Source organism: Apodemus sylvaticus, chromosome 22 (assembly GCF_947179515.1).
Source record: "Apodemus sylvaticus chromosome 22, mApoSyl1.1, whole genome shotgun sequence".
Lineage (NCBI taxonomy): Eukaryota > Metazoa > Chordata > Mammalia > Rodentia > Muridae > Apodemus > Apodemus sylvaticus.
Window position 1 is genome coordinate 35,213,947 of NC_067493.1, and position 16,753 is coordinate 35,230,699.

The following is a 16,753-nucleotide window of genomic DNA, read 5'->3' on the forward strand; positions in this document are numbered from 1 at the left end:
AAAAAAAACGTGACACAAATGACGAAGACAGTAATGGATGTCCCCACCTGGGACTGTCACCTGTATGATCCTAAGATCTTCAACACCGGCGGCAGAGTTTACAATGTTGGATGGATTTCCATTTCCTTGAGAGCAAAGAAAAGAGAGTGACCAGAAAATCAGCAAGTCTCTAAAGAAAAAAAATACCCAAGTGTTACTTAATGAGAAGTGCAGCCGGGGTGGATCCTGGCCCCCTGGCCCCCTGCCCCCCGGCCCCCCTGACCCCCACCCCCAGTGCAGTGTGCGCAGGGGGCGGGGCTCAGGGATGGTTGACCTTGAAGATCAACTTGACTGGACCCGTCTGTGAGTGTGCTTCCAGAGTTCACACTGAGGAGGGAAGCCTCATCCTGATGTTGGGGCTCTACCTATGTTCTGGGGGGCCCAGACTGAACAAAAAGAAGAAAGAAAGCTGCACACCAGCCTCAATCTGTCTGCTTCCTGACTGGATGCGGTGTGACCAGCCACCTCCAGCCCTGGCTACCGTACCTACTATACTGTGAAAGACTGTCCCCTCAAACTGTGAGCCACAAGACACGTTCCTCCTTTAAGTTGCTGATTTTCTTAGGAAAAAGCACCTTTTCATTTATGTATATGTGTGTGTCTTTGTTGGGATGTGCGCATATCAGCACAGCAGAGGCTAGAAGAGGACATTAGATCCCCTGGGACTGGAGTCAGAGGCATTTGTGAGCCACAGGACATGTGCCCTGGGAACTGAACTCCGGTCCTCTGGAAGATCAACAATTATTCTCAAGAATAAGCCAACTCTGCAGTCCCTTTGTTTCTGTTTTCAAGGTATGGTTTCTCTGTGTAGTCCTGGCTGTCTTAGATCTGTGGACGAAGCTGGCCTTGAACTCCAAGATCTTCCTGCCTCTGCCTCCTGAGTGCTGGGGTTCCAAGTGTGTGTCACCCCCCTGCCCCTGCAGGCCTGCGGTCCCATTAGTTCAGTACTTTGTTCCAACACTGTGACGCTCCCTAAGGTGCCGGGTGGAAGGCTTCCACTGACACTGTCCTCTGCAGCTGAACAGGACAGTCAAGGAGACAGAGGTCATCCCACGCTCTGACCCTCCCGCCACTCCACCTGTGGTCATTTACATCCGACTGAAGAGCTTCGGTGAGCTGGAAGGCACTGCTCCTACTGCGGAAGGACACACGACTACAGAAAAAGAGCAGACGCACTGGATAGCCTTCAGTTTGGCTCTGGAGTCGCCTTCCTTGGCAAGCCAATGTGGACAGGTGAGGAGTGAATCTCCCCGTGTTCTCGCTGACTTGGATGGATGTTTAATGCCATTGCACACGCTGTCCTTTTGGCTCATAGAGCGTGTTTTCTTAGTTCTTAGAGGTGCCCCGTGAAGCCTGCTCTCCAACCCCCGACTGCCAAAGGCTTCCTTTGCCTGAGAGAACCCTGCCTCTCTCCGTGCTCTAGCTCGACAATGAGTTGGTTTGGAGATAGCCCCAGTCAAGGCCGCGTGTGCAAGGCCCTCCTCCACTGCACCATACAGGGCCTTCTGAGTGAGTGCTAGGCCCTCCTCCACTGCACCATACAGGGCCTTCTGAGTGAGTGCTAGGCCCTCCTCCACTGCACCATACAGGGCCTTCTGAGTGAGTGCTAGGCCCTCCTCCACTGCACCATACAGGGCCTTCTGAGTGAGTGCTAGGCCCCCCTCCACTGCACCATACAGGGCCTTCTGAGTGAGTGCTAGGCCCTCCTCCACGGCATCATACAGGGCCTTCTGAGTGAGTGCTAGGCCTGCCCACTTCTGCTTAATCAAGTGCATGGTGACATCTTCCAAAACGACCGACTGTTGCGGCTCACACATTAAGAACAGCTGCAGTCACCAAGCCTTTGACTCTTACGGTAAAAGTAAAACTATCAGGACCCAGGCCTCCAAGTGGACTCACCGGCTTTTCATAAATAAAGGCTGTGGACACCATGCTGTGTCCCCCACCAACCAAAACCTCAAGCATTAATTCTAACTGTGGTTAAAGAGAGGGCCAGCGGGAGGGCGCAGTGAGTAAAGGTTCGCTTTCTGCAAAGCTGGTGACCTGAGTTTGGTCCCCAGAACCCAGATGAAGGTGGAAGGAAGGAGAGAAGTGACTCCCCCACAGAGGTGCCTCTGACTCCCGCAGGCTTTGAGGCATGGTTATCTGTCTCAGTTACTTTTCTGTTGCTGTGATAAGACACGGTTGCCAAGGCAACCTATAGAAGGGAGAGTTTGTGGGGCTCATGGTTCCTGAGGGTGAGTGTGCGTGGGTATCATGGCGGAAGGCACGCAGGTCCAGTGCTGGAGCAGGAGCTAAGAGCTCGAATCTTGACCCAGGAGCACGAGGCAGAGAGAGCAAACTGGAAATGGTGTGGGCTTTTGAAACTTCCAAGGCCACTCCCAGTGACACATCTCCATCACCAAGGCCACAGCTCCTAATCCTTCCCAAACAGTTCCATCAACTGGGGACCAAGCAGTCACACATAGGAACCTGTAGCTCATTCTCATCCAACCCATGCATGAATGTGAACACACAAACACACACTCTCACACACACACACACCACACACATACCACACACACACATACACACATGCACACACACACACACTCTCACACACCACACACATACTACACACACACACACACCACACACTCACACACATACACAGACATACACACCACATATTCACATACACACACACACATTCACACACACTCACACATACACATTCACACACACACACACTCACACACACACACTCACACTGGTTCCAGTCACCGCCTACAATGATCATTTCAGAAGTAGTGACAGTGGCATGGAACGCCACCCTGACCATGTGACAATCACAAGCGTTTTGTTCACTCACCTTCCATTTTCACCTCAGCCTCGGGGTCCTCATTGGTCTCTGAAGAGACCATCGGAGTCGACCCTTAACAAGAAAACATCTAAAATGACACTCATTATTAAGCAATCTCAGGTTCCCCAGTTAACTATCCTTGGTTCCACCCTCTACCCAAATTTAACCTCATGCTTGAGTTTTGTTTTGTTTTGAGGCAAGGCTTACTTTGCCTCATTTTAGAATTTCTTAGGAGGTTTATTTTATGTATATGAGCATTTGCTGACATTTGGATGTGTGCTAGGTGGTTGCAATTTATGCAGAGGTCATAGAAAGGTGTTAGATTCCCTAGAACTGGAGTTACGGTTATAAGCAGCTACGTGGGTGCTGGGAACTGAACTCAGGACCTCTGGAAGGTCAGCAAGTGGTCATAACTGCTGAGCCATCTCTCCGGCCCCTGGTCTTGAAATTCTACCTATGTTTTGTACATACTAAGCACATGGTGAATTTAATCTTGTAAGAGATAGCCATTAGGCACTGATGCATGAAGTCAACCTGGTGGCATGGCTTGGTTTGTAGAGTACTTGCCTAACTCGCCTAACGTGTACAAACACTGTATTCTATCCCTAGCTGTGCATAAAGATCAGACGACAGAGGTCATCCTGTCTACACGAGGAAATCTGTGGCCAGCCTAGGCTACATCACATCTTGTCTCCACAAAAGTAAGCATCATGATTTCACATGATTCACCTATAAGGGATGAGGGGAGATAGAAACTTCCACATATTACCAAACAATCTAGAGCATTCACCACGTTCATGGACACTGAGTCCTCTACTTGGGCAGCGGTATGTCACATGGTCACAGTGCTTCTTAACTTTGTAAGCAGCTACTATGGGGTTGGGAGGGGCTGCTGGAGAGGTGACTCAGTTGTTTTGGTTTTTTGAGACAGGGTTTCTCTGTGTAGCCCTGGCTGTCCTGGAACGCCTTCTGTAGACCAGGCTGGCCTGGAACTCATGCTGATCTGCCTATCTACACCTCCTGAGTGTTGGGATTAAAGGCACAGGCCACCACCTGCCTGGTTGAGATGATTCAGTTGTTAAGAACACTTTGGGGGTGGTGGCTGGGGAGATGGTTCAGTGGTTAAGAGCACTGGCTGCTCTTCTAGAGGTCCTGAGTTCAATTCCCACTTAAAGAGATCTGATGGTTTCTTCTGGCATGGAAGCATACATGCAGACTGAGCACTCATATACATAAAAATACATAAATAAAAATAATTATAAAAAGAACACTTTTTTTTTGCTTTTGGATAAGACCAGAGTTCATTTCCTAGCGCCCGCCTATGCCGGGAGGCTCACACTGGCGTAACTCCAACCCCAGAGGAACTGATACCTTTTCTACCCTCTGTTTGTACCCAAACTCAGGAGCACAGCCATGCACACACAATTAAGAATGAAATGAAATTTAAAAATGAACTACTAGGATTCAAAAGAGAGAGAGGTAGGATATGGTGGCCCATGGTTCCAGTCCCAGATCTAAGAAAGCTGAGGCAGGGGGCTTCAACTTTGATGCCAGCCTGAACTATGTTCAAAGCCTGTCTTCTTAAAAAAAAGAGGGCTGGGTGTGATTGTGTTCACCTTTAATCCCAGCATTTAGGAGGCAGAGGCAGGCGGATCTGTGTGAGTTTGATGCCAGCCTGGGCTACATAGTGATTCCAGGCTGGCCTGGGCTATAGAGTGAGACCCTGTCTTTAAAAAACCAAACCAAACCAACCAAACAAAAAGGGAACAAAAAGGGAAGAAAGGCCAGATGTGAGCTGCCACACCCTCCTCCCCGCAGGTACCATCCTGGGCTACCCACATCCTCTGCCAGCAAACAGGATGACCTAGCGTGGTAAGGCCACGGTGGGCAGGGCAGCCCCGGGGTGAGGCTCCCACTTACTGCACTTACAGATCTGGAACACAAAGCACACAGCCCCCACTGCTGCTCCCTGAGACAGGTGTGCCAGGAGGCCACCGGCTTCCCCCCCCCCTTTAAGGGGCGGAGACGCTTCATTTTCTAACCTTCAGATGGCAGTTCCGTTTCGATGACGTCACTGCTGGTGGAAGACTGCTGGCTTCCTGAAAGGAGAATAAGCAGTCTGCAGCTCAGCACCAAACACAAGGTACAGAGGTCACTGGGGCTGGCGAGATGGCTCAGCAGGTAAAGGGGCTTGCAGCCAAGCCTGAAAACCTGAGTTTGATTCCCGGGATCCATGTTATGGAAGAAGGGAAGTGAGTACTGAAAACTGAGTACTATGGCATTCCCTCCTTTCCCCGCCAATATATAAATTAAAAACATAACAAAACATTCAGAAGAAAGCAAAGAGGCCACTGACTACAATGGGAACATTTCTACGACTGGGATGTGGCTCAGTAGGTAGAGGGCTTAGCGAGGTGGCAGGAAGTCCTGGGATCCACACCCCCAGCACCACATGACCCCACCCACTCAGGAGGTGGAGGCAGGAGGATCAAGAGTTCAAGATCATCTTCTAGGACACAGTAAGTTTGGGGCCAGCCTGGACTACATAAGACCCTGTCTCAAAAAATAAAAAATAAAAAAGAGAAGTTACAGAAGCCTGGGTGACCCCAAATGAGTTGCACTACTACAAAGTCCTTTTTGTTTTCTATCCTTAAAAATTTGTTTTCAGCAGATCTGAAATGTGGTGGCGCACGCCTTTAATCCCAGAACTCAGGAGGCAGGTGCAAGCAGATCTCCCTAAGTTCAAGGCCAGCCTGGTCTACAGAGTGAGTTCTAGGACAGCCAGGACTACACAGAGTAACCCCGGCTCAAAACAACAACAACAACAAAAATCATTTATCTATTATGTGTATGCAAATGTGTGTGGGGGTGCTTGCCACAGTACATAGGTGGAGGTCAGAGATCAAGTTGTAGAAGTTGGTTCTTTCCTTGTAATCTGTGGGTTCTGGGGATGTTTGGGGGTGGGTACTTTACCCACCGATCCTCTTGGAAGCACTATTGTTGGTGTTATGGAAAAACCGTATATCTTGGAATTATCTTAATTTAGAAATAGAAAACATTTTAGGCAGAGGGAAGGAAAGAGCCCAAGGCAGATGACAGGTCTACGTCATGATGTCACACTGTTCAGTAGTGCCCAGGACAGGGGGTGATGTGCTCCCACCCTCAACAGCGCTAGGTACAGGCATATCATCAGTTTCACACAGAAGCCAATGGATCCCGTTACAGCAATCCTATTGCTGGGGCCATAGCAATCATCTAGATTTATTTATTTGTTTGTTTATTGTATGTACTGGCTAGTTTTTATGTCAACCTGACACAAGCAAGAGTCAGCAGAGAGGAAGGTGTCTCCATTTAAGAAATGCCTCCATGAAGGCTGGAGAGATGGCTCAGCGGTTAAGAGCACTGACTGCTCTTTCTGAGGTCCTGAGGTCCCAGCAACCACATGGTGGCTTACACCATCCATAAAGAGATCTGACATCCTCGTCTGGTGTGTCTGAAGACAGCTACAGTGTACTTAGACATAATAATAAATAAATCTTAAAAAACAAAAGAAAACAATAACCCTTCTGGCCACCATTTATACCAGGGAGCCAGGTGGCTCCACAGCCTTCTGTGCACAGACCCTGCCAGAAGAGAGCTGGTCTCCCAGGAGTATGGACACAGGCTTACTGGCCACAGGCTTACAGGCCACAGGAGGGACAAACTCCAGCCAGAGACAGCAAGACCAACTAACACCAGAGATAACCAGATGGTGAAAGGCAAGCACAAGAACCCTACCAACAGAAATCAAGGCTACTTGGCAACATCAGAACCCAGTTTTCAGCCGGGTGGTGGTGGTGGTGGTGGTGGTGGTGGTATCGGTGTCACACGCCTTTAATCCCAGCACTTGGGAGGCAGAGGCAGGCAGATTTCTGAGTTAGAGGCCAGCCTGGTCTACAAAGTGAGTTCCAGGACAGCCAGGGCTACATAGAGAAACCCTGTCTCGAAAAAACAAAAAACAAACAAAAAAGAACCCAGTTCTCCCCCCACAGCAAGTCCCAGATAACCCAACACACCAGAAAAGCCAGAGTTGGATTTAAGATCTTGTCTCATGATGGTGATAGAGGACTTCAAGAAGGACATAAATAACCCCCTTAAAGAAATACAGGAGAACATTGGTTAACAGATAAAAACCCTTAAAGAGGAAACACAAAAATCCCTTAAAGAATTACAGGAAAACACAAACAAGTGAAGGAACTGAACAAAATCATCCAGGATCTAAAAATGAAAGTAGAAACAGTAAATCACAAAGTGAGACATCTCTGGAGATAGAAAACCTTGGCAAGAATTCAGGAGTCATAGATGCAAGCATCAACAACAGAATACAAGAGATAGAAGAAAGAATCTCAGGTGCTGAAGATACCATAGAAAACATTGACTCAACAGTCAAAGAAAATGCAAAATGCATAAAGCTTGTAACTCAAAACATTCAGGAACTCCAGGACACAATGAGAAGACCAAACCTAAGGATTATAGGTATAGAAGAGAGCAAAGACTTACAACTTAAAGGGCCAGTAAATACCTTCAACAAAATTATAGAAGAAAACTTCCCTAAACTAAAGAAAGAGATGCCCATAAACATACAAGAGGCCTACAGAACTCCAAACAGACTGAACCAGACCAGAAAGTTCTCCCAGCACATAATAATCAAAACACCAAATTCACTAAACAAACAAAGAATATTAAAAGCAGTAAGGGGAAAAGGGCAAGTAACTTATAAAGGCAGACCTATCAGAATTACACCAGACTTCTCTTCCTGAAACAATGAAAGCTAGAAGATCCTGGGCAGACCTCATACCGACCCTAAGAACACCAATGCCAGCCCAGACTACTATACCCAGCAAAACTCTCAATCACCATAGATGGAGAAACCAAGATATTCCATGATAAAACTAAATTTACACAATATCTTTCCACAAATCCAGCTCTACAAAGGATAATAAATGGAAAACGCCAACACACGGAGGGAAACTACACCCTAGAAAAAGCAAGAAAGTAATCTTCTCCCAATAAACCCAAAAGAAAGTAACCACACAAACATAAAAATAACATCAAAAATAACAGGAAGCAACAATTGCTGTTCCTTAATATCTCTTAACATCAATGGACTCAATTCCCCAATAAAAAGACATAGACTAACAAATATTTTTCATGTAAATCTTCAATTTTATCAGAAAATGTAATTCCTCATTTAATTTAGCAATTTTTTATGTCTCCCATTTTATCTGCATTATTTTTCATAATCTTCAATCTTAATTTTAATTTTAGCTATATAATTTTTCCATGAAATAGTTGATCTTAACATGTTTTTAATATATATTTCTTCAATTTTATCACAGATATTTTCCAAGTAGATCTTCAATTTTATCAAAAAATGTTTATAATTCCACTTTCAATCAACTTAGAAATATTTTATGCCTACCATTTTATCTGTATAATTTTCCATGAAATAGTCAATTTAAACGTGTTTTTCTATATATTTTTTAAATTTTGTTAGAAAGATTTTCTTTGTAGATCTTCAATTTATCAGAAAATGTTTATAATTCCACTTTCTTTTTTTTTTAAAAGATTTATTTATTTATTTATTAATTATATGTAAGTACACTGCAGTGGTTTTCAGACACACCAGATGAGGGCATCAGATCTCATTACGGATGGTTGTGAGCCACCATGTGGTTGCTGGCATTTGAACTCAGGACCTCTGGAAGAGCAGTCGGTGCTCTTAACTGCTGAGCCATCTCTCCAGCCCCCTATAATTCCACTTTCAACTGAGAAATATTTTTATGCCTACCATTTTATCTGTAATTTTTCATGATAATCTTAGATTTTAACATGTTATTCTATATTTTTCTACAATTTTATCAGAAATATTTTCCACGTAAATCTTCAATTCTATCATAAAATGTTTCTACTTCCTTTTTCAATTAATTTAGCAATGTTTTTTATGTCTACCATTTTACTCTTTAATTTTCCACGAAAATTGTCAATTTTAATGTGTTTTTCTATATATTTCTTCAATTTTGTTACAAATATTTTTCATGTAAATCTTCAATTTTATCATAAAATGCTTTTACTTACTTTTTCAATAAAGAATGAAATAAAAAAAAAAAAAGCAATAATGGACTAATAAGCCTCTGAAGTAGAAGCCAGCCCCAAATAAATGCTTTGCTTCGTAAGAGTTGCCATGGTCACGGTGTCTCTTCACAGCAGTAGAACCCTGACTAAGACAGAAGCCAGGGATGACCCTGAACTTGAGGTTCTTCTGCCTTTACTCTCTGAGCGCTGGGATCACGGATGTGCTCCACAAATGCCCCACCATGTTTCAGGTGAATTCCAATCATGATGTAATTCGAAAGGACCTTGCTACTCTAGGTCAGCACACATACATACATGTAGAGCTCTGGTTTTACGTGGTGTTGTGGTATACTCATACATGTGTGTGGGTGCAGTGTCTAGGCTGGAGGTGGCTATCCGGTGCCCTGTTCCACCCCTTGACACCATATCCAGATCCTGGAGACAGGAGCTAGGTCAGCAAACCCCAGAGATCCTCCCATCTCTGGTTCCACCAGTAACAACCTACAGCCGTGCCAAGCGTTTTCTGTGGGTGCTGGGACCTGAACTCAGGTCCTCACACTTGCTCAGCAAGCTCCCTTCTCCACTCAGTCATCCTCCTGTCCCCCTGATCCTCTCTATCAGCTCTGCTTGTGAAGGAACTGGAACCACATTACCTTGCACGTTACTTGGGCTGTAATTAGGGTCCTCCAACTCTGTCTTGATTAGCATGGCTGCTGCCTTTGGTGAAGTACCTGTGAGGGCAACAGAGCCCATGGTTAGGGGTCAGGTAAGCACAGCCAGCTGACTGAACATCTCCTTGGTGGCAACGGTGGCACAAGCCTGTCACCCCAGCACTCAGGACGTAGAGGCAGAGGGAGAAGAATCAACTCTTCAAGATCGTCTTTGGAAGCAGGGTGTGATGGCGCATGCCTTTACTCCCAGCATGTCAGAGACTGAGGCAAGTGGATCTCTGTGAGTTCAAGGCTAGCCTCATCTACATGGCAAGTTCCAGGCTAGCAAGGGCCTCGTCTGAAGGACTGAGTCTCAAGAATAAACTCCTCTTTGGCTAACTAACTGTCAACTGGAGACCAGTCTGCAGAGGCATGCCTCAGTGACCTGAAGATTTCCCCCCAACTCTCAAAGGTCCCGTGATCTCCCAGGGCATCCCTGGGAGACACTGTTAACAATGGCCCTGTGGGGATCATGTGAGATCAGACTGGAGTGACAGCTCAGGAGAGGCAAAGCCAAGAGGAAGAAATGAGTCAGGCATCACAGCTGTGCAGAGCTGAGCTGTAGAGCGTGCCTCTCTGTCCCAACATGGCGGGCGGCTTTCAACACTCAACTCTTTCCTGGTCAACGCTGGTGATGAGGGCTTCTCCAGTCTCAGCTGTCTTTGGCTTGTGTCTTAGATGGTCAGAGTATTTAAAAGCCAAATACCCCAGAGCTTTACGGGGCCTGGAGATACAGGCAAGTGGCTAAGGGGCTGTGTTATGTTGTTCATGACCCAACACCCACTAAGTGGGCCAGGTGTCCCCCACACACTTGTAATCCCAGCTCCAAGTGGAACAGAGTCTTTACCTGCTGAGTCATCCCAATGGCTGGGACCACGAATTCCAAATAAGCTGTACTTACCTAGTATTCTACAAATATGATACTAGTTATGGCTAAATACTTAACTGTCGTTTGTATAAGCGCATCAATCGGATGATAGCTTCTAAACATTTGGCTGTCAAAGCATCAGTGTACCTACCTGAATCTTCCATGGGTTCGGTTTTCACACTGACAGGACCGTAGCTGCAAGGAGAAGGGAACCCAGGCCAAGGATTAGGGTGGATCCAGTTATGGTGGCACACAGCCATTTTCCAGCACTTGGGAGGCAGAGGCAGATGGACCTCTGAGTTGGCCAGCCTGGTCTACAGAGCGAGTTCCAGGACAGCCAGGGCTACACAGAGAAACCCTGTGTCAAAAAACCAAAAACTATTAAATAAATAAATAGGATCAGGAACTTTTTGAATGTGTTGAGTGTTTTGGGGCATGTAGAGATGTATACCGTGTGTGTGTGCCTTGTGCCTACGGAGGTGAGAGAGGGTGTCGGGTCCCCTGAAACTCAGTTACAGGTAGTTGTAAACTGCCTGACGTGGGTGCTAGGAACCATGCTGGAATCTTCTGGAAGAGCAGCGATGGATCTTAAGTGCTGAACCATTTCTCTACCCTCATGAGCCATCCACCTCCCTCTTTCTTTCTGACACAAGGTCTCATGTGGGCTATCCTCACGCTCACCATGTAGCCAAGGATGACCCTGAACTCCTGGATCCTCCTGCCTTCTCTCTATCCTGAGATCACAAGGCTCTATTACTCACGAGTGCTGGTTTATTCTTATTCTTATATGTCTTTATCAATTACTGATTTATTACTTTTTTTACCTGTCATTTGGCAGTACTGCTGGTTTCCCGGTGTCTGTCACCATCCCAAGGCCACCTGGGCAAGAACAAAAAGGTGCGAGTTAGATTCTCTCAGCCCCGAGGGACAGGACTCACATTCGAGAACCACACATCATTTGAAAGTAAACAGAGGAAGGAGGACTCTCAAGTCAAGGCTGTCACAGAACTGCTATCGGGGGAGGAGGCTGGTCAAACCAGCTCTGCTTATTACCACAGCTGGTGGGCTACCCCGAAAATGGGCAGACAGTGCCTGGAAGGTAGGCGAGGACCCCAGCCTGGCCAGTCACCAGCTGGGTCACCTGAGTGAGTCACTAAAGTGGCCTGTGTGCGTCTTCCTGGAAACAGTGAGGACTGGGGAGTAGCTGGCCCTCCACAGACAATGGTGCCCAACTCCCAGGTCCCCAGCACAGGCTGAGGCAAGTCTCAAACAAACAAACAAACAAACAAATAAATAAACAGCCCAGTGTCTTGGACGTGCAGAAGCTTTCTGTCATTCTGTAAACAATATGACATTACCTTTTGGGTTCTGTTTTGTTGTTGGTTTTGTTTTTTAAGCTAAGTACCTCAGGCTAGCCTGAAATACCTTCTACAGCTGAAGATGACTGTAACTCCTGATCCTCCACTTCCACCTCCAACCTGCAGGAATTTATTTTCTCCTTCTTTATTTTTTTCGAGACAGGGTTTCTCTGTAGCCCTGGCTGTCCTGGAACTCACTCTGTAGACCAGGCTGGCCTCAAACTCAGAAATCCACCTGCCTCTGCTTCCCAAGCGCTGAGATTAAAGGCATGAGCCTTTAATTTAATTTAATGATGTCTAATCTTTAGACATCATGTTTTGTAAACTACTAGGGGTACAGAGCTCCAACTACATCTCAAAAATAATAATTTAAGAAAATAAGGGGTAGACATGGCGGATTTCCTCTTTATTTCTTTGTTTTAGACAGGACCGTATGGTGTAGCTTTGGCAGGTCTATGATTCATTAGATGGACCAACCTAACTTTGAACTCAGAGATACGCCTGCCTCTGACTTCTGAGTGCTGGGATGAGAGACACTTGACTCACTATTATGCCCATCATAAGTGGTTGGATTTGTAAATGCTTCTGGCAGAGATAGCTGGTGGGGATGGGCAGGGGTATCTTCGTTGCTGTGAATCAAGGGGACAGAAGACATCTGGGTTCCCACACATCTGTCACACCGCTCTGTTATCTCAGGAGACGCAGCCTGATAAGACCTGCTTATTATCTTTACTTCTTAGCCTCAGTCTTTTGGGGGCAGGGTCTTGATATGTAGTCTAAGCTGATCTTGACCGTGCTGTGTGGTTCAGGCTAGTCTTACCGCCTATAAACCTCTTGATATGTAGTCTAAGCTGATCTTGACCGTGCTGTGTGGTTCAGGCTAGCCTTACCGCCTATAAACCTCTTGATATGTAGTCTAAGCTGATCTTGACCGTGCTGTGTGGTTCAGGCTAGCCTTACCGCCTATAAACCTCTTGATATGTAGTCTAAGCTGATCTTGACCATGCTGTGTGGCTCGGGCTAGCCTTATCTCCTGAACCTCTTGCCTCTGCATCCCCAGGGCTGGTTCTACCACAGTGAGCTGCCACCCCGTGAGTCTTTGCTTATCCTGAGGGCCATGGCCGTGGAGCTTTCTAACCCAGCTCTTCTAACCCCATGCCAACTTTGGGAATGTCTCTGACACCCTAAGAACACCACTGTTGTCCTGGCTTTTTCCTAAGCAGAATTATTCCGTCTCCTCAACTTGAGTTTCAGAGACACAGGAATGAATCCTGGAGCCCTCAAAGCCAGCAACCCCTGGCTCTTGCGGGGCTCGTACTCACAGACCGCCAGTTGACTCCCCACATCCACACATGCTTCTGGAAGACCAGGGCACTACAGGATCTCCCCAGCCTGGGCTGTGAGGAGTCTTACTGTTGTCTCTTCCTATTCAGGACATCTGCCTAGACCTTTAGTGTCACAGTGCCATAGGTGTCTGTTCTCACCCCTCCTCCTTTGTAGTGTTGATGAGAGAACCCAGGGTCCCATGCAAGTTACACATGCATTCTCCCATGGAGGTACGCCCAGAGCCCATCACTGAAAGATTCTAGGCAGAGGAATCTTTCTACCACTGAGCCATGCCCCCAGCCCCTCCCTGGGGGATTCTAGGCAGAGGCTCTCCCACTGAGCCACGCCCCCAGCCTCTCCCTGGGGGATTCTAGGCAGAGGCTCTCCCACTGAGCCACGCCCCCAGCCCCTCCCTGGGCAATCTACTCTCAAGCTGCCAGCTCAGGTTGCCTCATCAATGGGACAAAATGGAGGAGTGTATTAAAACATGCATCATCATCATCATCACCATCAGCATTATGACAGAGTGGCTTTGGTGGTTCTGGGCAGCCACCAAGGATAAGAAACCCCCCCCACCACCACCACCTACTTACCCAGCTGGCTCTCTGCACCTAGGAAAGGTCTGAAAGAAAACCAACACAATTACCCAACAGGAACACATGCAGAACAGTAATACACAGTAAATGACACTTCTTTTCTTGCAATGCTGGGCATAGAACCCAGGGCCTGGTCACACCAGTGGAGTGACCTACTTCAGCTGCCTTAGCTGTGGCCAGACAGTGATAATTTCCATCCGTCTGTCCGTCTCTCTCCCTCTCTCTTCCTCCCTCCTGCCCTCCCTCTCTGTTTTAAGACAGGGTTTTGGTATATATACCAGGCTGTCCTTGAACTCACTGTAACTAACTTGGGCTTGCCTCAAGCTTTCAGTGATTCTCCTGCCTCAGACTCCCAGCCCTGGGATTGCAGGCCTGGGTGTCCACACCTGACTCAAGCCAGCTGACAGATCTCTAAGTGATCTGTCGGGCCGTGGAGCAGATCACCTCTTTATGATGAATGAGATCCCCGCTTTGTTCTCCAGGATCCACTTCAGGCTCGCAAGGCTGTAGTTGTCAGGGTGCTGGAAGGCCAGGCCTTCCGGAAGGCCCTGAACCATCACAGCCGCCTCGTCCTGAAGCATCTGCTCATAGGGGACAGGGACCAGAGCTGTCGTCCCCAGTGCTTTACCTAGGACAGGAGAGGAAAGGTGGGAGGTGACACTCAGAACTTTCCAGCAGTCAGCTTCTAGTGTGACAGACACAGAGACGTGTAGCTTGAACATACATGAAGAGCACAGAGCTCTCTCCACTCCCTGAGTGTGGCTGCGCAGTGACCAGCCAGCTGCCTGCTCCTGGCCCCACCCCTTCTCTGCCCATTGCCGCGTCTCCCCTGCCAGGGTGGCTCTATCCGCCTTGTGACGGCCGACATTCGTCAACATGACTGCATGAGGAACCAGCTCTTACCCAAGCAGCTGCGCACAGTTGTGAAGGATTTTCTTGCCTGGACCTTCTGAGGTGGGATGAAGACCCGTCCTAAATCTGAGCCACAGCTTCAAGTGGCAGCCCACATCAGTGGCACGGGAAAAGGAAGCTTGGCATGTTGCCTGCCTGCCCTCTCTCTCCCCAGCAAGGTCACCTAGCCTGATGCTGGGGCATTCCTTCGCTGACGCTAGAACCCACGTCTTTGAGATTCCAATGTAGACTGAAGACTAGCTAAAACACCCAGCCCTCGGGCTGAACAACTACCAGATCCTTGACCTTTCTGTCAGGAGGCGGTTATTGTTAGATAACAATAACCAGGATCACAGCCTGTAAGCCACAATCATACACACAGACACACACACACACACAGATCATGTATGTACATTCATTATATATAGTATATATACTATATATGTATATATACATACACACATACATATCCAGCACACACACACAAGTGTGCGAGCATGGTGACCTGACTTCAACCAATTTCAATCTCTTGAACTTACAATGGAAGGAGAAAACCAACTTCTTACAAGTTGTTCTGTGACCTCCATGTGTACTATAAGCACATGCATGCCACACACACACACCACACATACACATACCACATACCATATCACATACGCACATGGGCACACATATATCACATCTCACACACATACACACCACATGCACACCATATATACATATACCACATACCATATCACACACACACATACAAGCACATGTACACACCACATACACACACACTTACACACTCACACACAAGCACATGTACACACACATACACAACCCTCATACCATATCTCACACACACACTCACACACAAGCACATGTACACACGCACGCGCGCACGTGTGCACACACACACACACACACACACATACACACACAAACACACCCAGGGGTGCCTGTGCTCCACAGGGACTCACGGTAGCAAAGGCAGAAATGCTCCTGCACCGCTCTCCTGAGCAGCTGGGCTTCTCCAGGGCAGGCTGACCCATTTTCCAGACACAGTGGCTTCTCTTCAGACAGTCCTTCCCCCTGGCCTGCAAACACAGGATGAACACGGGTCAGAGCCAGCCCCCATCTGTAGTTCTGCCCCCATCTGTATTTCTCATGCTGAGAGGAAAAGGAGGGGAGAGGGGGCAATCCTAAAACATGCTTTATGTAAAGAAATAAAGGGTATTTTTGCTTGTCTGTTTATCTAAGGGCCATACACATGCTCATAAGATAACCACTCTACTGACTCTGCCAGCCCTCAGCCCCAAGAACAGAGGTCTGTTTGCTGTTTGAAGATTTATTTTTATGTGTGTGTGTGTATCTGTATGCCACACATATCGTGTGTGTGTGTGTGTGTGTGTGTGTGTGTGTGTGTGTGTGTGTCCAGAGAGGACATCAGATCCCTTGGTGCTGGAGTTACCACAGCTCTTAGCTATGTGATGTGAGTGCGGGAGCTGACATGTGTCCTCTGTAGACGCAGCAAGCCCCTAAGCACTGGCCATCTCTCCAGCCCTGAGGGAACAGCAGGGTCATAAGAGGAATAGTGCCAAGCTTGGGGATCACCCCTGAAATAAAGCAACAGGGTGAGAGCTCACACTTGGGACTCCAGTGCTTGGCAACCAGGCGGATCTCTGGGAGTTCAAGACCAGCCTGGTCTACAGAGTGAGTTCCAGGACAGCCAGGGCCACACAGAGAAACCCTGTCCCCCAAAACAAATAACAACACAAACCCCCAAACTAAACAAACCAAAAGAAAATCTTTAAGAAGAAAGTGCCACGAGCGTCAGGAATGTTGACGCCTTGGTCCCCGTGGTGGCACTGAGCTGTGACATTCACAAGGGCTGTGGATGGGGTCTTGTTGGAGGAGCTAGGTTGCTCCTCCTCTGATGGCCTCTGCAGGTGACACTGGCTCCTGTCCCATTCTTGATTCTCCGCTGGCTGTCCAGACTGAGTCAAGCAGAGTGCCCTCGCCTC

At 47.5% G+C, this 16,753-nt stretch overlaps 1 protein-coding gene and 1 long non-coding RNA gene across 7 annotated transcripts in view; one reads left to right on the top strand and one right to left on the bottom strand.

Annotated features, from left to right (window-relative positions):
• Positions 1-16,753, bottom strand: part of Gtf2ird2b (GTF2I repeat domain containing 2B) — a 37,322-nt gene that overhangs the window by 12,681 nt on the left and 7,888 nt on the right. For 4 of the 6 annotated variants that reach the window (XM_052168629.1, XM_052168624.1, XM_052168627.1 and 1 more), the window contains exons 4-12: positions 15,710-15,826; positions 14,298-14,481; positions 13,851-13,879; positions 11,398-11,452; positions 10,725-10,768; positions 9,649-9,726; positions 4,924-4,980; positions 2,891-2,953; positions 48-125 (exon numbers count right to left, since the gene is read on the bottom strand). In XM_052168629.1, coding sequence (XP_052024589.1) covers positions 48-125; positions 2,891-2,953; positions 4,924-4,980; positions 9,649-9,726; positions 10,725-10,768; positions 11,398-11,452; positions 13,851-13,879; positions 14,298-14,481; positions 15,710-15,826 — 705 coding nt within the window. Of the gene's footprint in view, positions 1-47; positions 126-2,890; positions 2,954-4,923; positions 4,981-9,648; positions 9,727-10,724; positions 10,769-11,397; positions 11,453-13,850; positions 13,880-14,297; positions 14,482-14,756; positions 14,855-15,709; positions 15,827-16,753 lie in introns of those variants that run through there. The other 2 variants (XM_052168626.1, XM_052168625.1) reach the window with 2 other exon arrangements.
• LOC127673078 (uncharacterized) lies at positions 33-11,888 on the top strand. The gene is made up of 4 exons (XR_007975071.1): positions 33-1,272; positions 3,491-3,582; positions 4,700-5,024; positions 11,412-11,888. It is a non-coding gene; the product is annotated as an uncharacterized LOC127673078 (long non-coding RNA).